General features: G+C 43.3%; 1 protein-coding gene and 1 long non-coding RNA gene across 4 annotated transcripts in view; both read left to right on the top strand.

Moving 5' to 3' along the window:
* Positions 1-1696: 1696 nt before the first annotated feature.
* On the top strand, positions 1697-11789 carry LOC134562669 (uncharacterized). Of its 2 annotated transcripts, none has more exons than XR_010083240.1 (3): positions 1697-3317; positions 6588-6738; positions 7450-11789. It is a non-coding gene; the product is annotated as an uncharacterized LOC134562669 (long non-coding RNA). The 2 variants fall into 2 exon arrangements; XR_010083239.1 differs by having other exon boundaries at positions 1697-3327.
* Positions 11790-15748: 3959 nt separating this feature from the next.
* Positions 15749-23003, top strand: part of MBOAT1 (membrane bound O-acyltransferase domain containing 1) — a 55447-nt gene continuing 48192 nt past the window's right edge. The window contains exon 1 of one of the 2 annotated variants that reach the window (XR_010081123.1): positions 15749-15955. Coding sequence is in view for 1 of the 2 variants with exons in the window: in XM_063403542.1 (XP_063259612.1) it covers positions 15866-15955 (90 nt within the window). In the remaining variant the exon portion in view is untranslated. The remainder of the gene's footprint in view (positions 15956-23003) is intronic. The other variant, XM_063403542.1, reaches the window with a different exon arrangement.

Genomic DNA, 23003 nt, shown 5'->3' with positions numbered 1-23003 from the left:
TTTTAAAAAATGGCTAAGGTGTTTCTGAGTGTGTAAGAGTCGGTCCGAAAATCCCTCATTTCTGCCTCACGACTGTCAGAGGCTGAGACCCCCCCTGGACCCTGGGCCACAGCACAGGAGACATCCAAGCTTCTCCCTGCAGCTGCACCCACTGGACCAAGGCGCCCTCCTCAGGGACCCGTGCAGGAACAATGGACACTGTCACGGTTTCCTGGCCGTGTTTGCAGAGGCCGTGTTTGCTTTGACTGACTGTGCTGTACCTGCTGCAGAGCCCAGACCTGCTTGCCCCAAACCTGCCTGATCTGAATGGTTGCACCTGATTCCCAGAGCAACGGGGCTCCTCACAATGACTCTTGGGTGCTCCCCCCACGCTGGCCAGGTGCCCCCCACTTCTGCCTGCATTGGCCGGGTGCCCCCTGCTTCTGCAATGACTATAAAAGCTTCCCCCTGCGACTCACACTTTGAGGCCTCCCCAGCGGACGACGGCTCCATTGACCTACGTGCCACGGAGACTGCGAAGGTGGTCTGTTGGCATCGGCGTCACGAGGACCCCCGTCTGTCAGTTGGTAGCTATACCCTTTCTTTACCCCCCTTTCTCTCCCTCTCTCTCTCCCTCTCTTCTTTCCCCTTCTTTTCTATCGCATAACTGTGTGTATCAATAAAGATACAATTGATTTCACTTGAATTAAGTTATCACTGCCTCTTTTTGCACTCTGAAATCAAAACGAACCATCACGACCATCCTTTGGCTCGTGACAGAGTGTTATTAGCCCAGCTGGTCAATAATTTGCTGAGAAGCCTGCTAACCACCAGAAGTTCCTACTGTTGTGCCCCTCACTATGGATAATATACAACATTCAGCACTATTTATAAGAGACTTTACACTTTAGCTGTTAAATAGCCCTTGAAATATTTGCTTGGAGTAATAAGTACTTTGCAGAATATAGTTTCTAGCTTTCCTGTTCTCAGTCTTGAATTCCAACATGAAGCTCTACTGCTGGAAGATGTTCAGTTTTAGTTCTCAGCCCTAAGTAACTGGGGCTATCTCCTAAGTTACAGAAATTTGCACTGGATAAGCTGCAAGCAAAACAATCTTCAAATACAGTCACATACTTAGGAAATAATTGCTGGTCTTTTCTTATAGCTGTGGAGCAGTAGCTGGATTTTTCTTGTGCTTGGGTTTCTGAGCCTGAGGAGCCCCAAGGATGATGCCAGAAACTAGAAAGTTATTCAGTGGTGCATGGGACAGCCTCAGACACCCTGTGTTGCAGGGGTACAGGATGGTTTGTTTATCTACAGATAATATCCCTGCCAGCAAAACTACTGCAATTTGCAGATGTTATACAAGAGAGGGTTAGCACCTGCTGAAAGGACCACACCTTTCAGAACAATGTGTTTTTTGGATCTATAGCTTGTTTCAGAATTCTTAGCAAGCCATAATATCTTGACATCACAAAAACATTTTAATAACTTAGTGGTTTTAGTTTGGTTTTCTTTCTTACATCCCTTACAAAGGGTTACATCCCTTTGGAATATTTGCATTACCTGTGCGCTTTGCACTCTTTGCCATATCCAAAAGCGAAGATGAATGCTACATGTGCAGCGATCTTGAAACAAAAAAAAAAAAATTGGACTTTGTAATATTTTTTTTTCTATTTCAGGGTACCATCATGTGTAAGAAACCAAAGAAACAGTTTAAGCAAGCAGTCAGCACTTAATTATCTGCACACCCAACCTGAGCTGAATTAGGCAGAGGCAAATTAGAATGGGAGTTACAACATGAGGTCATAATTTACCATACTGTAAATACTAGCACAGTATTAGTTAGTTTTAATCTTCCAGAAGTCTAATGTAAAACTCTGGGATGCTTTTACCAACCTGCCCTGCCACTCCTATGACCAGAAAAATCTTGCAGGAGGAAGATTTGTAAAGAGGACAAACAACCTTGCTTTTTCTTCCCACCCCTAGAGTCAAAACTACAGTGTAGGGACACATGGAAAAGTTGGCAAACCCAAGGGAAAGAGGAATTGGACTGCTCAGAGTTAATATACCTTCAACAATGTTAATTCTCTGTTACACTCTATTGTTTTCTTCTGGACATCTCAGGAGCCACAGTGCCTTGTAGGGAGAGTCAGGCACAGTCACTGAGGAAGCTCCTCCAAGGTGGCTGAGGAGAGGGCTTTTTCTGCAGACATGGGAGTTCAGGACACAAGTCCTGAGTGTTGCTGTGTTTCAGATACTGTCCCAGTGTCTCCCCATTTCCCTGGTCCCACAGCATGGGTGTGGAGAAGATGCTTCCCACTGGCAGACACAGAGGAACAGCAGAGCTGAAACAGTGGAACAGCGGAGTCCTCTTCAAGACAAACAAATGGCCGCATCCCTCTGTTTACATGGCAGATATAAACTGCAATCCTCTATGGCTGGAATTTAGCCAAAATCATTACATTGCTTGGTTTCAAGAAGCTCTCTAAAAATCCCAGCCCAGACCACTGAAATCAGTAGTGACGTTTGAAAAACCCACATAGCTGGAATATATTGCCCATGGTGGCACTGAGCAGCAATCTGTGAGATATTATCTGCAGTCTAGCTCCAGAAAGTAAATTCAGGTTAGATCAGAAGCCTAAAGGCTTTCTTATAGGGATAGCTCAGGCAAGCTGCAGACATCAATGGAAACTACAGGAGTACAGTAACTATGTAATGGTGATCCCCCTCATTGTCAGCCTTGCCTATGCAGGGGATGGGAAAGGAGACCTTTCATTAACTGCATGGGAGGCTGGCACTACAGCAGATCCATATCACACCGTGTCACACAGAATGCAATTTGTCAGTTCCTGTGCAGCGAATTACGATGATATCTGCTTAAGAACATGTCTGCAAGCAGTCAGCTGGCAAGTGCATTGTACACTGGCCCATCTGTTACCACGGTAATTGGGTCATCCACTTCAGAAGAAGCTGCTCTGCCCGTGCAGTGACAGAAGCAATGACCTCATATAAAGAGAGCCAGCACTGGACCAAGGATTCTAACAATGGGATAGAGGAAAGAAAGTATTCCTATGGAACCAGCTGGGAATGGCAGAGCCCCGTTAGGCACGTGTTCAACTGAGGCTCTGGAGCAGGTCTAATTGCACCTCAGAAATGATGCTGCAGGAAAGCACAGAAAAAGGTTCTAAGAGTTGTCATTACCAAGGGCCCTGCACCCTGACAAAGAGAAGGTTGCCAGGACTAGCTGTCTTCTTGCTCAGCACCACAGATCAACAACTTCAGCACCCTTCTGTTAACACTTGATGCTGTCCACGTGAAAAAATGGTACTGGGAAGGTACTGGAAGGTATTTTTAATTTGTGGGTTGACTTTCTTGTTTTGGAATTTCCTATTTAATAAGAGTTAATAACAGGGTTGGTTTCTGATTTAAAGATAATAAGGATTACGGTTACAAATATTACAAAGTTATAACTTCTATTTTACTTGTTCACGACAGGAGAATCAGACCTTCTACATTAAGTATTCACTTTTCACTTCTCTCTCTGTCTCTCAGGGCAATTATCCATTAAAACGACTTCAATAGGACTATAACTCTAGCAATTTTAAAAACTAGACAATCTGCCTGTCTTAAAGTTAGGCTCTGGTCTGAACAAGAACTACTTGTTACAAAAAGCTGATTTTACCATATTGGATGGATCTTCCCACCTGTCTTTAATGCCTAAACGTTTTCATTTTCTGACAAGGTCCATTACCATGTGTGCAGAATGAGTTTCTGAGAGTTCAGGTATCCATGATGCCTTGGCCACTTCCATAGTACAAAGTTGTGTAAAAGCTTTTTGTACAGTTTCTGATTATGCAGACATAGGGAAAACATGCAAAGAAAACTGAAAAATTAGCCAAAATACCTCTTCAAATATAAGGGAAGCAATATATGGCTATAATTTTTGGTGCTTAATCTCCACATATAGTACATATTTTCCAAATGAAGGCCCAAGCTGATTTAGTGTAAAGAAAGCTACAGACTGAAGAAAAAAGGAAAGATGAATGAAGCTTGTTCAGAATTCATGACCATCAGGGTCACTTCTGTCCTTATAGCCAGTAAATCTCTACCAGAAATATGTGACAAGTGAAGCTTTCAGATACATTAGCCATTTCCATCGCTTATTTCTCACATTTTGAATCCCCCAAAGTATTTAAGAGTCATCACTTGAACAACAGTTACTGAAAATCAGTAATGTTTGACTTAACCTAGAAGAGTGCACCACTGCTGATCAACCCATTTCTTAGATAAGTTGTAAAACATGCAGTGAAAAACATCCAGCAAAGACAAGCTCATCACATTTCTGCCATCTTAGGTAAAGGCTTCTTTCTAGTGGTAAGGGAGTGAAAGAGGAACTAAATAGTACGACTAGGGCAGAGAGGGAAATACTCAAACATCTTTCCAATAGATGCAATCTTGTTATACATATAACACCGAGCCCCTAATTTGAAGGATCTTTGTGTACTCTTCTGTTGCACCATTCTGATGGCACTTGGAGGCCCAGTTTTCTATGCATCATCTTAGCCTGGTGGGAAATGCATGCCCTGCTATGAGATTGGTCTAGCTGGACCACATATAAAGCTAAACTGTTATTTGGATGCTCAGTTTTATAGTGGGAGAGATGATTACTTTTTATTTTATTGCACTGCTAAGAAACCTGGAATTTGTGTGCTTCATACTGTAGGCAAGGTGCTCTCTCTGAGCAACTGCTAAAGCAGACAGTGGCCAAATTAATCTAAATTATTCTCCTTAACTACACCTCCCCTTGTAAATAGAAGTAGCCTCACACTTACGAGACAGCCAGAAGGTGTGTCAACATCCATGATAACTTTGTAAGAGATCTGCTGACAGATGTGACTGACATGAGACTTTGAACGTCAGGATCTCAATTTCTCTTCCTTAAAAGCACCCACAATTTTTCTTTGCTTATCCTGGCTTGAGGCAGCGACAAGGACTGATCCATCCAGGAGGGTCTAGTAAGTGGCTGCCTTTAAAAGCAACATCATCAATGTTTTACAGATCTATCAGCAGGGGTCCTGCCTCTGCCAGTGATGAAAACACACCTAAAGATCTCATTGTTAATTGGGTCATGTTCTTTCTGGTGGGAGCTTACTGGGTGTTGAACCCAGACCTTTTCCCCACACATATAAATATTACATGTGTAATGATGATCCCAGCAGTAATAAGTTTATTATGTTTTTATCACTGTGCCAAGCAGCTGCATTCATGGAGGAAGACCCTGTTTTGCTGGATGTTACACAAACCCAGAATAAAGCAGGCGGCTCTGGCTGAAGGGGCTAATGATCTAAGTAGGAGGTAGCTGGATATAGACCAGCTGGCATAGAAGGCCAAGGAAACAATAAGACTGCACTAATCAGTGAATATGCTGTGATCTCAGCATAACAAGTCTCTGTTGACAAGCTTTCAGCAGAAAAGCATTTCCCCCTCCCCCTTAAAACAATAAGAAAAAGAAAAGTTTTAAGAAGTAATTAAAAAGAGGATAGTATTTTAATCTTGCGTGGTTATCGGGGTCAACTCCTAATTGTAAAACGGCAAGTTTAGAAGAAAACTCAAGAGTGCTCATTTGAAAATCTAACATAAGGGCTAACGCTTGTCTTAGGGTGGATGAATAGACAATGGGAACCTAGAAAAGGAAGAATGGCATGAGAAGGAGCAAAACAGAATATGCAAAAATAAGACCGACATTCTGAGAAGTTGATTTGGCAAATACACTTTGCAGCAGCTTTCTGATAGAACAACGTCCAATTTACCAATGCTGAAGGAAAACAGTTTCAGTAATCACAACAAGAGACAGTGAGAGGGTGCCTGAGATTTTAGTTGAGCAGGTGTTAACCAGATATCTACAGATATTCACTCAAGCAGGGTAATGCCGTACCAAATTAAAGAAGAAAAAGGAAAAAAAAAAGTTAGAAAATCTTTACAACCCAGAATCTCTTGTAATTACATAATATATATGTTGGTAATCCTAAATAGCATTAATCCCTTTCGAACCATGCTTATCCCTAATTTTTTCTTTTCCCTTCAGACATTATTTGGAAAAGTAGTGACTACCCACAACTAGAACAATAATGCACACAATTAAAACTCTTTAACCATGTACTGAGGGACAAAGTGCTCAGTTAGCACCAGTATTACTAGATACCCCATTCAGGCTATACATGTTGCTGAGCACTGTTATCCAATAGCATTAATGGACAAAAAAACTTTGTAAGTCTTGGCTCCCTTAATCTGTGCACCAGCACTGAATGATTCCTGCAATGTAATTGAATCCTTTCCATGAGAATTTAACTACAGTTGAAAGGGCTTGTTTGATTATACCAGTTTCTTTTCTCCTTCTATAAAACTACTCTATTACACCTACAGCTTTAAAAACCCGGAAATATCTTTCTGCTAACTCTAAGTCTTGACTGGTTTCAACCAGCTTTTTTTACTCACCTTGTAATTACTGCAAAAAGGATTTCTGAGAAAAAAAAAGTAATTTAAACTACTTCTCTAACTTTCTGTAAGTTATTTTTTTAATCTGTGCTGTACAATTTCTCCTCTAGATGGTAGCAGAGAACAAAATCTAAGGGATCGTCACTGTGAAGACTGGGATGATACCAAATAAAAACCTGCTGCAGGAGAATTATGATTTTAAAAAGATGAAAAGTCACTCTAAAGTAAATTATTTTCATGTTCAGCTTTCATTTGACATAGGTAAGAAGAGTTATGCTGTATACATCAATGATTTCTAGTAAACTGGAGTTTTGAAGGAATTTTATTATTAAAACCCTTAATGCACTATGATTTACCTTTATACAAATGTTATGCAAAGCCTTCCTTGAAAATACAAACATCATTATTTTAATAGTCCTAGACATCTTCTGTTTTCTTTATAAAACCTTATCTTGATTTCCTTAAATGTAGTTGAACTGAAATCCTCCCATGTCCAATAGTTACTGGATCCTGAAATATTTGCATGAACAAAGGTTCATGCAAACTTTTTTCATACTAGCTATGAGTAATTCATATTAAACTTCAATATTAACAGTTTCTCATTTTGTGCATCAAAAAACACCGTTCCAGGATTTTAGTTTCAAGTCGTATTACACAGGTTTCTACATCTCAAAACATTCTGGAATGGAGAGTAGTAGAGCTCACAAAAAGATCCTATGTAAACCACCTTTCCAATTCACTAGTAAATGGAAAATTTACTATCCTTCTATAGGTACATGTGCGTGCCTTATGACCACTGGTTTTATTAAAATCAAGACATCCCTCTGAGCAGCAGGGAAAGAAACTAGGCTGAAAGAATTATCTCAAGCCTGGACACTGAAGGCCTCATGTTGGTAGAATGAATCACAAGCTAAAAAGTGTGTATAAGCCTCTATTAATTGTCTTCTGTTGTCTTTAATTTCGCATCTACAGATTCAGATTCTAACTCACTATTATTTGCAAATATTAAAAATCATCCTCCCATGATCTCTGAAGACTCTCTCAGAAGATAACAGTCCTTTTTGATAAGGAGCTCCTTTGTAGCAGGAGGAGGAAGGGCTGTGCTGTCCCTTGGCTCTGTGGTGGAGCCCGGGCTGCTGCCCAGGGCCCAGGCCAGGCATGCTCCAGCTGCAGCAGAGCACTCTTCGGGCAGCCCCTGGCATCCCTCTGTGAGGAGGATGGCATGCTGCCCTGACCCATCCTGCTCCTGGGCACCTGCAAGAAAGAGGGACCTGTGACAGAGGAGATCTTCCACAGAGCTGCCAGCAGCACAGCCCTTCATGAGCTGATGGAGATCCTGGACGCTGGCAAAGAAAAGCCGTGCTGCTGCTGGCTGACCTCAAGGTGAGCCCCCCTGACCTGATGCTGGAAGAGCTCATTGCTGGCCTGGAGTCTCCAAAGGCTCACAGGGAGCCATTGAAGGACTTCCTGCAGAGCATGCCTGGCAGAGCTTCCCATGACAGAGCTCTACAAGGAGTGTGTGGCGGCCATGCAGAGGAGCAAGCAGGCACAGCTGGAGGAACTGAAAGCATAAGCATGGATTGCAGCCTGCCAGATGAGCAGGCACTGGGAGGACACCCACACTTGCTTGCCAGGCGACTGCCTCCTTCAAAAGCTGGTGTTTCTGGTAGCTCACCTTTGCTGGTGAGCTTGTGTTTTGGGGAAACATGCGTGGACAGCAAGCCTTCCACAGTGTGGGCTTGGCTGGAATCAAGTGCTAGGAAGCAGTGCTGGGCTTCCTTCCCTCCTCAAGCACAGGAGCCCTGATGGCTGGCTGAGAGCACCTGCACAGCTGTGCAGCACAGCTGCTGGCTGCCTCCTGCTCCAGGCCAGCTCTGGGACTGACTTGGTGAGCCCTGTAGTGCTGCTCCTTCAGTGTGGCTGAGAAGCCACCGGCAGCCAGCCTCTTCCTGAGGCAGCTGCAAACCTTCTTTTCGCATATTGGCCACAACACCTGCAAAATCCCTCCAGAAAGACAGCTTTCCAAAGCAGAATCTTCCACCACAGAAGGTGGTATGGCACCAAAGGGCTCTCTGCAGTGCTCTATCTCACGAGAGCAGAAGAAATCCCAGTGGAATAAAGCAGGCAAATCTTTTCTTGGCTGGAGAGCGATTGCAGGCTCCCTAACCCATGCAGCTGCCCAATAAACCAAGGGTCACACTCCCAGTGAGTGAACACTGTGTTCCCAAGGGGGGCCCTTGAAGAAAGGTCTGATGCAAACCAGCCCAAGGGATCTCCTCTGCAGAGCAGAGACAGGAGCAGGACAGAGACTCTTCCTGCTCTGGGCTGTCCCTTGCCACTTGCAGACTCCTGTTGCAGCAGCCCTCTTGTTCGTGGGCAGAAATGAGCAGAGACACAGACTTCTTGTTTATCACAGCATGAAAAGGGTCCTGGTTTATTCCTCTTTACAGCTCAGCCATCCTGACTCCAACTATTCCCTGTCTCTGGCTGCAGCAAGCTCCTGCTGTGGTTTCCCTTGCAGCCTCTGACTGCTGGCTCTTTCCTGCTAAACTGTGACTGCAGGCATTGGTTTGCAGACTCTGACTGCAGGCTTTTACCCAGCTAGACTGGGACTGCAGGTTCCAACAACAGGCTCCAACTGCAGACCCAGACTGACCTCACAGCAGTGATTCTCCCTCCCCAGGATCCTTCTTCTTCATCCTCTCCCACTGATAATCCTCCCCTCACCAGCTGACCCACTCCCTTTTATCACACTTATCTTTACTGGCTATAGCTGTCACTCATCAGGGGCAAGGCTGTATTGTTAATTAACACAGCTGGTACTTATCAGGGACAAGGTCACCTGTATTCCTTTCTCCTGCAGACTCCAGCACTTCTGCTTTAGGCCCCTGTTACTTTGCTCCAACCAGCACAGAGACCATAGTTAGGCAGCCTGAGATGTGAAGGAGAACCAGGGAGTCTGCCAGAAGAAAGTGGGTAAAGGGAGGCAGCTTCACTTAAATCAAGAGCTAACTGCAGTTGATCCTACCTTTCCTTATCTCATCCTACTGTGCAGTAAAAAGTTTTTTTGGCTACTCACAAGAAAAAAGAAGTGAGTCCTGGGTGGAGGAGAGGGAATGGCATTCAGCAAGGAAAAAGAGAAGGAGGAGATTGAAACTAAGCACAAAGGTCCAGAGGAGGAAGGGGCCCAGTTGAGTACCAGGCTCTGCTGCCCATTTTTCCCAGCTCTCAACCCTGCTCTAAGTCAGTTCAGCTTGCTGGCTAGGGACAGAAAGGAATGGTGCTGCACAGGGTTTGGGAAGAAATGCCATGGCAGCTCCCCAGGGGAGTGCATTGAGTCGTGTGCCTTGGCACTGGGGCACTGAGCATCTCTGCACATGCATGGATAACTAAGGACATTATTTCCTATGGGGATGAGGTGTCAGAGGCAGCCTGTCACCAATATCAGCACTAGCTCTCTCTTCTGGGCTGTAAAAGATTCCTTGCCACCCATGTTTCCCAGAGAAAGGGGAACCAAGGCATGCCTATTCCTGCCTTGGGAGGTTTATCAGTGCTTTTTGGCTATATCATTGCAGGTACTGATCTCCTGTCCCTGTGACCCCTGGGCTTCTGCACCTGATGTCCACCTAAATAAAAGGAGATTTTCTCTCTCTCTGTTTTACTTTCTCTCTGTCTTACAATTTGTGCTTGTCACCTCTGGTGCTCTCAGTGGGCACTTTGGAGAAGAGACTGGCTCCCTCCTCTTCATTTCCTTCTAGCATATTTAGAAAGAAACATGTATTTTAGTTTTTAATCTATGTTTCTAGAGAGATACATATTTATAACACATACACCCTGTCCCACAGTGAAGGAGGAAAGGCTTTCCCTGGGGAAAAGCTGGCAATGAGATGCTGAGAGGGAGGAAATCCTCACCATGATTTTGGTGGTTGGTAGAAAGTTCTGAATCAGAGATGAATTCTCCATCTTCTAGGGCATAGCTCAGGTGGCTGTACCACAGGTGCTTTAACACACCTGGAAGCTGGGAACGTAGCAACACCACTTTCCTGGAAACCACCAGTGTTGAAGCTGTAACTTGGGAGTTCTGGAGAGGAATTTAGCCTCAGACAAACTTTTTTGTAATTTATTTTGGAGTATGGAGAAAGTAAATGGCTTGAAAAATTCTTCTACAGAGAGAACTTGGATTAGGAACTTTTCTTCACCTGCTGCACATCAGTGCTGGTACAAAATCTGGGGTCTAGTTCGTAAAAGTGAATGTCCAGTCAAACTACTCTTAAGACTTTAGTAAAGAAGTGGTTTTTACACTGAAATTCATTGACACTAATCAGAATTCACAGTATAAATAGCATGCATAAAACTTGTGCCCTTGAAAATCTGTTAACTGTAGGCATGAAACTACATGTTCTTGATGTACAGAGCTGTGAACTGTTTTACAGAGAATTAATTTCTTTCTAGTTTATTCCAAGGAAGAGATTTTTGAAACCTTTTTAGAATTAAAGAGTAGAAGCTCTCAACTAATAAAACAATAATTTTTAATTAAATTTTGTTCCCACTGAGGACAAGGGAAAAGCAGGGATTCATTTATAAAACAGCAAATACTAGTGCTAAGTATCATCACAGGTGTAGGTGACAGCAAGGAAAATATGATCATTTAAAGGCACTCCTGGTAACCACAGAGATTGTTGGAAGTCTGCCTACTGCTTCAAAACCCCTCTTTGTTTAAATCAGATGTTCCCTGCACTGTAGTTAATACTAAAGACCTTTCAATATTTTGGCATCACATGTGGTAGTAAAGACTTGTACTTTCTTTCTTGAGTTTTCCAAATCCTGTCCACTTCCTTATGACCCGCGTAGCTCCCAGTTGGTTTTAGGCCACTATTTCCATTTTGCTTCAAGGCTTCAAGAATTCTGAGCTTGGTTCAGGAAAGCATCAAAGTGTTCACATAGCATGAGAAGAGAGAGCACCCTATTAATGAGGTTACTACTAGATTTAGGTATATTTTCTTGTGTAATTATAGCAAACTTCAGCGACAACCAATAATATTTCCCCATCACTAACATTATAAGAAGATTAAACTATTGATATGCAGATGACTTATATGTGCAGTGTGTGTGAGCACACAGCAGATGCCTTCAGTTTCAGCACTCACACACATCTGTAAGTTGATGGATACAAGCATGCACACACAGAATAACCTACAGAGAGCAGATGGCTCCACTGCCTATTGCCATGTCCACAGCACTTCTTTTGATTAAAACTTAGATTGAAGCCTGTCAGCACCCAGAACAAGACATCCCTGCATGCATCCCATTCAATCATTCTGAGTGCAACTACTTAATAAACTCACCCTTCCTGGAGATACTTAGTTTGGTATTTACATTTATTACCTAATGGTTGTTTTAATGTACGTTTGGGGTAATCAATCAAAATACCCAAGCAACAATCCTCTCCCTATATTTTCAAATAATCAGAATACTCATACTGTTCTATTCTTGTACACAGGTTTGTTTCACTGTACTTTATATGAGACTGAGCAGGGATTATATTTTCCTTGTTTTCACCCATTTTTTTCAACAAACTAACTTTATTTTGCCTCCGACATGTCAAGGTGCCAAAGCACAAGTTAAAATTCAATGAAAACTGCAGTCCTATGGGACTTAAGCCTATGCTTTAATGCTTTGCTGATATTAGGAATCTCTGCAGGGAGACACGTGGAAGTTTGGTAATTTTCCTAGGACTTGCCAGTGAACAGATAAAACTCACATCATTTGCTGAGCACTGCCTGAACAGCACACACATACCCAGACCTAACCTGAATTGTGACATTAAAAAACTCCCCAAGCAAGTTTAACTGTGCCATTAATCTTACATTTATAACTATGTATCAGCTAAATTGTCAACATATTTTCTTTCACAGTTGCTATATGAAAACTACCAAATCTTTTTGGTATTTTTCCAAGTTTTAGTTAAGAGAGAATACTACCAGCTGCAAAATTGCCAGGTTTGTAAAGTTAGTCACCCAAAAATAAATATACTATCAAACAGGCCTTGATGTGAATGAGAACAAAGGAATATCTGTATGCTAGTTCTCTTTAATAGCAAATTACTTAAAAAATAAAACCAAAGCAAGAAAATAAGTCTTAATTTCTCACAGTTGCATATAAGTTTAATAACAATAGATAAGCTTAACAAAATAATATATTTGTCAAGTAAAACTGAGTTAAGCCATCAAACACAGCAAATTCATACAGAAAAACCATTAGCAAGACTACCTGTATGTTTCTTACCTAATTTCTAATTTTAATTCAGAATTATTTGTTACTCATTAACAGTTGATTTCCCTAAAAAAAAGGACCTTATATAAAATTAATGTTGTCAGTGTTGTAAGGTGAATGATTCTATTCCCAAAGAGTCTGATTTGCTTTTTTGAAGAAATATATCCTATCTTTCTTACAAAGAAACAGAGGGGGAAACATTTTAAAAGTTAGCAACACTCACATAGATTTCATATTCCCATGAAAGGAAATGATAATATTGGACTGTACTAGAATTTAGTGTAAGCTTTTAAATTACTCTATTGATGTCTGTGAGTCTTTTAAGCATGGAAAACACACAGAAAACTATGATATAATGGGGAAACTATAGTCATTGTACAGAAGTTATACATCACGAATCTATTAGTGTTTTCTAAACACTAAGAGTGATCCTGTCAAGAATGTACATTTGTATTTCCAGATACGAGAAAGGGTAAAGTTTCACACTTGAAGTCATTAGATAATCACGGAATCCCAGGAAATACTTCCCTCTGATTTTCCAGCTGCTTAAAAGAAAATAAATAAAAGATGAGAATAAATGTTGAATTGGAAGTTAATACAAAGAAATCTGTCCTGTTGAACACCCTAAGTTTTTGGAAATGGAGATAAGACGATCAAGATAAGAAGAGCAAGGATATGAAGTAATTCAGTAGTTCAGAGCTTTGTTACTGAGCTGCAACAGATTTAACAATGTTGTATGTGGTGCGATTTAAAGAGTGTTAACATTTAATATTGGTAAATGTAAGCAGGAAAAAGCAAATCTTGGTTATACATACACACTAGGTTGTAAATTACCTACTCTCTGAGAAAATAGACTTTGAAGTCACTGGGGATGATATTAGAGATTCTTGGTAAAGGAATGAAGGACAACATATTTCACTGCCACAAAATTTCAGTCTCTTCCTTTCAAAGAAAACAGAAAAGGGTGAAAAGGAAGGACAAAGATACCAATAACTTCCACGTAATGAGAGATTAACTAGAGTCCTCAGTGAGGACAAGAGGCAATTCAGGGTATATGAAGTTCTGAAAAGCATGGGGGAGGCGATTAGGCAATGATTACTTGTTTATTTCTCAGAGCACAAGAACAAGACAGCCCTCAATGAAATTACATGGCAGCTGCTTTAAAACAATCCAAGGGAAGTACTTTTTCATGCAGCACATAATTAAACAGCAGAACCCATGGGATACTGTGGAGGTCAAAAAGATGAGTCAATTCACAATGTATTAGAAATGTAAGATAGGCCCTTGAGTGGCTATTAAACATGATATTCCAGATGAAATCTGGAAGCTTGGAAGTTCTGATGGCTGCAGTACAAGGTAAAAAGATTGCTCTCTTTCTTTGTATCAATGTAGCAAACATTGCTCTAGTTCCCTTCACTGGGCTTCTTGTGCTTAGCCACTTCAGAGCTGCCATCTCCCTCCTTCTTGAGCTCTTGTGCCTGACTTTCTCCATCTGTCTTTCCCTCCTTCCAGCTGTTTTCCGGATCAGCTGTTTTCACCACTGCACAAAGCCCAGATGGCTGAGTACTGAATACAGAGAGACACGCAATTCCTGTGCCTGGAGCTGTGTGATATCCCATCCCGCTCCTGTGGTGACAGAAATAGGTGGAGTCCAGTCACATCGAGGAAATATGAGGGGGAGAAGAATGCTTATGGTCTTCAGAAATATTATGTGCTGATCCCCTGAGTATCCACATGGATTTTGTGTGGCTTTCCCCCCAGAACTCTGGCAGCTGATGACTCTTGGGCAGTTTCACAAACACAGTGAAAGGCATTTCCTTGATTCCAAAAAACTACCATGTCTAAACTTGAAGTCACCGTCCCAGAGGTACTAGATTTCCACAGTGAAAAGAGCTTTGATATTATTTGTACTGTGTGTGTCATAAATCACTTTTATTCTGTTCCCAAAAGCAGATCAATGTTTTTAGCCAAAGCTCCACAAGCAGCCTGCTTGTGGCAGACACAGCCCATGGAAAGTTCCATGCAGATAGCTTCAGGCTGGCAAATTTTAAGCTGGAAAGAGCAACTTATAATGGAAAATGTTAAGAACTCTCATGCATGGCTATCCAGTTCTTCCAAACCTCTTACTTTCTCCACTTAAAGTACGTGGGAGCATGTATGTATATGCATATTTTCACATACATTCAAACTGGCACCACTAAAATGAAACAAAGAGAATGTTTTTTTCTGTAAATCTCCTTCCCCACCGAACAGCCTTTGCCTGGGTTTTCCAGCACAGCACTCCCTTGCTCAGCATAAGCAGGGCATTTGAACACGCCACAATACCATTTTAAGCCACTATTACAGTTTCAGCTACCACGGTTGGCAATTACTTGAAGAAAAGAAAACGATCGGCCTGTTGAAGAGTGTGTAACCAAGCCGTCAAGGAGCCTTTGGGATATTCCAGGTTCCGAGCATGCCAGCAGCTGCGAGCTGAGCAGAAAGCTCGCGGCGCTGACCGAGCTCTCCTTGCAACACAATACCACATTGTCCGGGCAAGCGTAGGGACACTCCTGCAGATAAGATGAGCTTGGCAGAAGTACCTTTTTAAAGGCCATATTTCAGTGGCAACATAAACATATCACTTAAAGTTTACTACTCATTTTTCCGGTTTTTTTTTATTTATTTTTTTTCCCTGTGAAAGGTCTCTGTATAAATAAATAAATAAGTAAATACTTCTTCCTGGGACTGTTTTGGCTGTGACAGCCCAGCTCTCCCGTGCTTGGGGCGGCTGCGAACGGGCACCTTGGCTCTGCGGGTGCCGGACCAGTGTATGCTTTCGGCAGGAGCCCTGCGCCGGGAGCCTCCTCCGCGGCAGCGCTGTCCGTGCGCGCCCGGCCGCGCCGAGCCCGCGGGGCCCACGGCGAGCGGGAGGCGGCAGATGCGGCCCGGGGGATGGAGAGCGCTCCCCGCTCCCCGCCCCCGGAGCCCGTCCCGCCCCGCCCCGGCCGTGGCGGCGGCCCCGCCCCGCGGAGGGCCCGGGGCGGGCGCTGCCGGGCGCGGAGCGGGCGCGGCGGCGGCGGGAGGTGCGCGCAGGTGGCGGCGGGGCCGTGCGGCGCGGGCGGGGGGATGCGGCATGGCCGAGGCGCCCGGAGCCCCGCACCGCACCACGGGCTCCACGCTGCTGCACCCGCTGAGCGCGCTGCTGGGCATCCCGCTGGACCAGGTGAGGCTGCGAGCCGCGGCGGGCCCGGGCGGCATCCTCGGCCCGCCGTGTCCGCCCGAGGGCCCCGGGAGCAGCGCGGAGAGCCCGCGGCAGGAGCTGGTTTGGGCGGGGGCGAGGGCTGCTGTCACCGGGGAAGCGTTTCGTTTTTCCCGGCAATATCTGGCGCTTTTCCTGCTCTCGCAAGAAGCGGCGGCTGGATGCTGCTGGATGCTGCTGGATGCTGTCAGTCACGGTGCTGGGCTGGCTGCGGCAGAGTTTGGAATGCTTCGGGAGCTCGGGTGCTGGTCCACCTCTAGGAACCGCGTGGGGGGATGCGGGGTGCCCTGTAGGGTATCCTTACGTTCAGGCACTGCTTTCGTGGCTACAGGACTGTAGAAGGGAAGCTCGGAAGTCACTTCCAGCCTAGTACAAGTGCCTAATGGAATTGCAAAGTGCATATATGGAGATAGGCAGAACACACAGACACATACGCAAGTGGTCTCCTGGGAGGGCAAGTTTGCATTAAATCCTTAACAGCATCATAGATTTTTGTCCGTGGTGGTGTTTTCTAGTTGTTTATAATGTCTTAGTTAACTTTATCCCTAACAAGCAGAAAAACGTTGCTCTCACCCCTGCCTTTTATTGACTCTCAAGCCTGCATGCACCTGCTGCCTTCCTGCATTCTTTCAGTGACGAGGAAGTTAAGTCTGGAAGTTTGTGCTGACCAGAAAAAGACTCCACCACGCTACTAGGAAGTTGAGCTGTGCTCTAAGAAACCAGGGCAGCAGAGGTGTGCTTGGTAAAAAATCAACAGAAGATTGAGATTTATTTGCTTTCTTCTGTTTGCAGAGTGAGCTGTGCTATGTGCCATTTTTTACTACTATTTGTTTTTAAAGCTGAGTAAGGAATATGTCATTTTGTAGATTAAACTCCTTCATCTAACCATGCCAGTTTTCCCCATTTTTGACAGAAAACAGGTTTTGATGCAAGAAGAGAGATATGTTGCTCAACACTACAATAGTCAAACAATAAAGGTCTATAATTATCTGTGAGCTATTGGTTTAAGAGAAGGCACATGAATAGTGATAGTTTCTTTCTTTGAGGTATTCCATGCCATGATTGATGAATAGAGGAACACCAAAGAAACCAGGAGTAGCAAACATTTACTGTTCCAGCTTGTTTGTGGTGCCACGGTGTTAGGCTGACTCAGTTCCCAAACAACAAAGTCTTGACAGAGTGCTGTTTTTCTTTCTAAGCTTTCAAAATCTTGCCCTTCCATTCAGCAGAGGTGATACAAAGATGGTGTTGTCAGTGGAGAAGATTATTCTCGTGCTCTTCTGGGCCTGGGGACGCTTCACTGCATCTGGATCTGTGCTGTCCCTGGGCTCTGGTCTCATGGGTGCAGGTGGTGGGCACTTCTGTGCTGGTGATTTGTGCGTCGAGCCCACAGCAGTAAGCAGGGCCCACGTGCTCTGGGCTCAGCAGTGAGGCTGGGCTGTGCCAGTGTGTGTGCAGGCATTGGTGCTGTCCCTGCCCATGACCCTGCTGGCTCCAGTGGCACAGGGCAGCGATGGGTCAGGAGGAATCCCCCTTTGCTGGGGTTCATCACAGAACTGCAGCGTAGCTGCAATGAAATAGAGCTTCCCTCACCTGAAAATCCACCTGTTTAATTGTCCCTGTGGGATTATGGCATCAATACATTTTAAAAATTTCCCCTACTCCTCTTTGCCCACTGCAGTGTGCTGCACCATGCCAAGCATCAGGGATTTCTGCTGTCCTGGAATAGGATGTACCCAGATTGTGGGTATGCGTGGAAGTGCTGTGCCACCACCACTGTTCTCCCAAATCACATGAGTCTCAACTCTGACCTGCAGTGGTAAGGTCCTCAGAAGCAAAATAAAAACTTTTTTGCGTGGCTCTTCTGCCAGGTGGATTGCTTACCTTCCTCATGAGAATGAGAGAGTGTTTTTCTGAAGCAGGGAGAAGTTCAGTCACTTGCTCCTCTGCACAGAATGGAGCTCCGTATATGAAAGACAGCTTTGCCTGACCTGAATCCCATGTGGAGCAGGGGCTGCTTTTACATGAGTAAAACTTGCTGGACTGCAGTGCTGACAGGCTCTGTGTGCCTTCTGCTCGGTGCCCAGGCTGCAGCAGGGGAGGTATCTCTGGTTTGCCACTCTGTGTCTGCGTCATTGTGCTCAGCCTGTTGGATGGTGACAGCCCCAGTCTCCCTCTGGTCCATGCAGCTGGCAGTTCCCCAGGGCTGGGCCTGAACCTTCAGAAATGCCGGGAAGGGCCTGGAGAGCGAGAGGCAGAGGTGGAGTTTAGACCTTCCAGGTCACTGTGGTATGTGAAAGCCATATGTGTCTGTGTTAAATGAACAGAGGACTTGTTCCTTCTTTTACAGAGATGGTTTTCCATGAGAACTGTGCTATGAGAGAGATTTCACTCTGTGTAAAAGACCAGAAGAACGTTGAGCTGAAGGTCTGAGAAATGAAGGTTGTAATCATTACCCTTTCATTGCTGGGGCAGAAAAGCTGTGGTAATGGTACTTGGAAAATGTTTTGTCATCTCAGAAACAGCTGTTGGATCACTCACTATGGAAGCATGGGTGACTATGAAAACGCCATTTTTCACATTGCTGGTTTTCTGAAGTAAAAAATTGCAACTTGGGTTTAAAAGCAGCCTAGAATTACAGAGGATGGAGTTCCTGTCTGCAATGTGTACCTGGCAGACTGCTCACATTTTGTTTAAGAGACAGTGCACTGCATGAGAGCATAGCGGTGTTTTCAGCTTTAGATGCTAAAACAATCTTGGTGTGTCAGCATCTATTTGCATGTCTCTTCAATGGATGATTGATCTTTGAATTTAGCATTGAAATACTATTTTTTTTAAGAAGTGCTATATGTGGTAACAAGATTAATGATCTTGAAAGAGGATGAAAGGACTCTCTGTGTTCAATTAATTCTCATATCTCAGGAAAGCAGACTTTGAAGTTTAGCTGACTTGTGTTCTAAAAATATCTGTCTAGGTCAATGATATATACCTTTAGCAGCATTTGCAAGAGAATTTTGGGGTGTTTTTTATTTCCGTATCATATATTCCCCAAATTATTGATGCTGAAGTGTCATCCCTCCAGTTTGCTTATACAGTGACTTTTGGCAAAGCATACACTTTTTTGTTATATATATGCCCCAAATCACCAATTTTGGGATATAGTGCTCAACCAAAAATCAGTGAGTTTAAACATTGAACTCTTAATTGGGTAATTTGTGTAAACGAAGCATGTGCATGTAAAAATACTGTGAAGAAATATACTATTTCAAGCTATAGTAAAGTAAATGTAATGGCATTTTTTATTCATATGTAGTTTTACCATGCCTTTCTAAGCTCTAGGCATCTCTAGAAGTAATTCATGCTCAGAGGGTTGACACATGATTAAAAAGTTTCACTTCTCAAGGTTATTTTGTAGTACCCTTGATAATACCAGGTTCCCTGTTGCTTTAGAACTAGCAACCCTAGTGCAAATAGTCAACTGCTGTACAACAAACCTTACACTTCAACAAGCCTTGTAACCCTGACCTATTGCCAGACAGTACCAAGGCTGTTAACTTTGAGGGAAATAAGTTCAGAGGAAATTCCCTCAGAAAGCTGTATGAGCATCTTCTCATGTTTATACCAGAGGGCTTTTAATTTTGGTGTTTTCATTGATGAGGCCAGCCATGTTTCCCAAGAGAGGAAAAAAAAATGTTCACTTGAACTTAATTTTGGCTTTATCTGCTGGTTGGAATGAAGGCTTTTTCATTTTAATTATTTCATTGTAGGTCATCTGCATATTTATATTTTGGCAGCAGTTTAAATAAAAAATTAACTGTGGAGGGATTCTGGGATATGCCTCTGAATCTTGGGATAGTTGGAGTATTAAAGATGTCTTTCCACCATTCCTTAAGTTTGAATAACTCTCTGCACAAAGCATGCTGGTGAACGGGTTTAAAAAGGAGAAAGAAAAAAAAAGTATATGTACCTTTTTTAACTTTTACAAAAATCAACATATATTCTGATCCCAAAATCAGGGATGGTTTTGTTAACTTTTTTTCCTTAACTTTTTTTTTTTTCCTGTTTGACTTTAGTTTTATTTCTCTGCTTTCTGATTTAACAAGTCAGAAGATCCGTTAGTCCCAATCCTCTTTGCTTGACTTTTATTATCCACTTTTTGGGCAGTGTAAAGTCAAATAAAAAACTAGCTTTCTAGAAACTTAACAGACTTGAATCTGTGAACTTTGAGGATCTTTGAATGGTTGTCAATAGAGATATTAGAAAATGGAATGCTTAGGAAAGAAAGGTAATTTGTTACAGACCAAAGCAAGATAACTGAAGATGGAAGTTCATTAAAGATTCAGCTGGGGTTAGTATCAGGTTTTTGACTGAAAAAAGCTGCTCTGAAGCACTGGCAACAACTGCCATAGTTGGTATGAACTATGCTACCTTTCAATTTCCTAATACTGTGATTTTACGATTGAAAATTCTACATCTTCATTTTGAATTGCAGCAGTATTTGTTACATTAAATGCCTCCCTGCCTGACACACTCAACTGCAAAAAAATAAAGCCATGTAAAATTTAGTTATTTGAGAAGAAAAAATGAAATTCGAATTAAACATATTTATTAAGAAATATTACTTACATGGTCAAACCCGACTTTAATTTTGATATTTCCTGACTTTCGAGTACCTAGATTTTGTATATACTGGTTTTCTTAAAAGAAACCATTAGCTTTTTATTATAATGCTATGAAGGACAACATATGAAGTAAAGAAGAGAGGAAGCATCTTGCTGATTGACCCTTGTTTGTGTCCCCAGTTACACAGGTGCTTGTGAACAGGGCAGTCCATAGTGCATTTACAGGAAATCCAGTTTCTAACAGGTTTCTAATTTGTTTCAGTCACCTGTGCAAGGTCCAGGATTCTGTATCCTCCTGGGACAGAGGTATGGTACTTTCTTCCAAAGATTTAGGCTGTCTCCAAAGCATTTTTTTCTGTTCAGGTCAGCTGTCACTAACAATTACAATAAATACACATTCTCCTCTGCTTTGGAAATGTGTGCTGCCTTTTCCAACATGTTCTCACTGTGTTTGGCACTATAGTCTTGAACCTTGTGGCTGATGTCTTGATACCACGAGTGTAAATATTTCCACATCCCTCATGCCTTGAAAACAAAGCCTGTCCTATTAAGTTCTTAATTTGGCAAGGGACAAAAGTGCAACTGGAATCAGCTGCTTACAATTTTCCCCCTTTTAAGCACTTTCCTTCTCATCTGTGTTAAACAAGATCTGGAAAAATAAACGTTGAAGGGCTGCATAAAGTTCCCCGAAACCTTCTCTGCACATTAATCACGCCAGCACCGATTTAGTGGTGCTCTGCAGCTATTTTGAGAAAATCTAAAGCAGTGATGAAGGCTCTTGGGCTCCAGCCTAGGGGTCTAGGCACTGAGCACAGAGCTGGCTCTGTGTTTTCAGGGGAGCCCCTGATGCTTAGGGATTTGCTGTGCGTTTGCCAGCCTGGCACGGTATTTAATACTCTGGCTGCTCCTTGGCTCCAGTTACAGTTCACAAGGACGGGCAGCGCTGGAGGCAGGCCTGCCAAACTGCAAAGTGGTGCTGCTAGTCCCTGGGCAGGGGAGGCTGCAGCACTGGGCTGGGCATTACTGCAGGAATCCAACCTTTTGTACTTGTCCAAAGTCAAGTAACCAGTAACATAATTTTTAAAACATGTCAATGGGCCACATTTTACTTTGGAGGGAAAAAAATCCCTCTCTGTGTGACTTAGTAGTTACAGGTAACCTTATGGGTGCCAAACCTCATCTCCTGGATGCTTGCATAGTCTAGTGAGTGTCATTAGGGAGATCTTCCAGAAACTCAGGCCTGCTCTTGAAAATACAGCCTGATGCAAAATTTTCTACAGTTAGTTTAGTAATATCGGTGAGAGTGTTTATGTTAATATGTAATTTAGGCCGGGAGTGTGCTTTGGGAAGGAGTCCCTTGGCTGTCCCTATTTGGCACACTTTGGACACAAAGTGGCCCTGGAGCATACACGCAGGGTTCCTTTCTGAGCATGTGAGGCCAAAGGGTGCTCCCCAGGGCCCTGCAGTGCCGCAGCTCTTGAGGGGCACAGGCTGAGCCTGAGTTCAGCTCCTCTGAGCTGGGACCCTCCAGACACCGAGGCATGGGAATGAGGCACCTCGCCCTCACCTGCTTTGCTATTCAGACCCATTTTTGCACAGCGGAATTCTCTGGCCCTCCTCCGGAGGTTTCTCCGGAGGGCAGTGCTGGTCAAGCCTGTCTGGTCAGCTCTGGAACGCAGCCCGCTGCTCCCAGGGCTCCGCGGGCCCGCCAGCCGTGCCGCCGCCAGCAGAGAGCGCGGCCCGGGCACAGACTGCCAAGGGAAACCCTTTGGGTGGTCCTTTCCCAGAGCAAGATTGCAGCAGTCTCCCTCCTTATGACCTTGGTTGGAAATACTTATTTTTGCCAGTCCTTTTTTCCCCCCCCAACCTAAAGCATTTTAAACAGCTTTTGCAAAATCGCAGGTGAGCACAGACGCGAAAACAAAAGCATGCATTCTGACCCAAATGGGTTTTTTAGAAGTTTTTTGGATGAGGTCTATTTACAGTATGTTGTATCCTTAATGGAGTTGAGTGGAAATATGTTTTCTCTTGTGTTTCAGGCTTTGTTCATGATAAGAAAATTCCAGGCTTAAAAAAATAAAATCTTAATAATGTGGGGAAAACAACCCCTTGTAAACATATTTTTGAATAAAATAATTTGAAACATTTACAAATTTCTGAAGAATTCGTTCTTAATCATTCCTTTAAGTGTTAGTAAAATACCCAAATAGAAGGCAATTTTTAAAACCAAAATCCAAAGTATTAAACAGACAGCTTTTCCAGCCAGGATTTTTAAAATTTTTTTCTTCAACAGGAAATGGTACTCACTGATCTGAAAACTTTTAAGAAAGGTAATCTATCAGTCTGTAGCATGAGTGTTTCCATGCTCTCTGGTCTGAGGCAAAATAAAT

This window comes from Prinia subflava, chromosome 1 (genome assembly GCF_021018805.1).
Source record: "Prinia subflava isolate CZ2003 ecotype Zambia chromosome 1, Cam_Psub_1.2, whole genome shotgun sequence".
NCBI lineage: Eukaryota > Metazoa > Chordata > Aves > Passeriformes > Cisticolidae > Prinia > Prinia subflava.
Note: the sequence above shows the minus strand (reverse complement) of the source record. Positions and strands in the feature narration are given on the sequence as shown.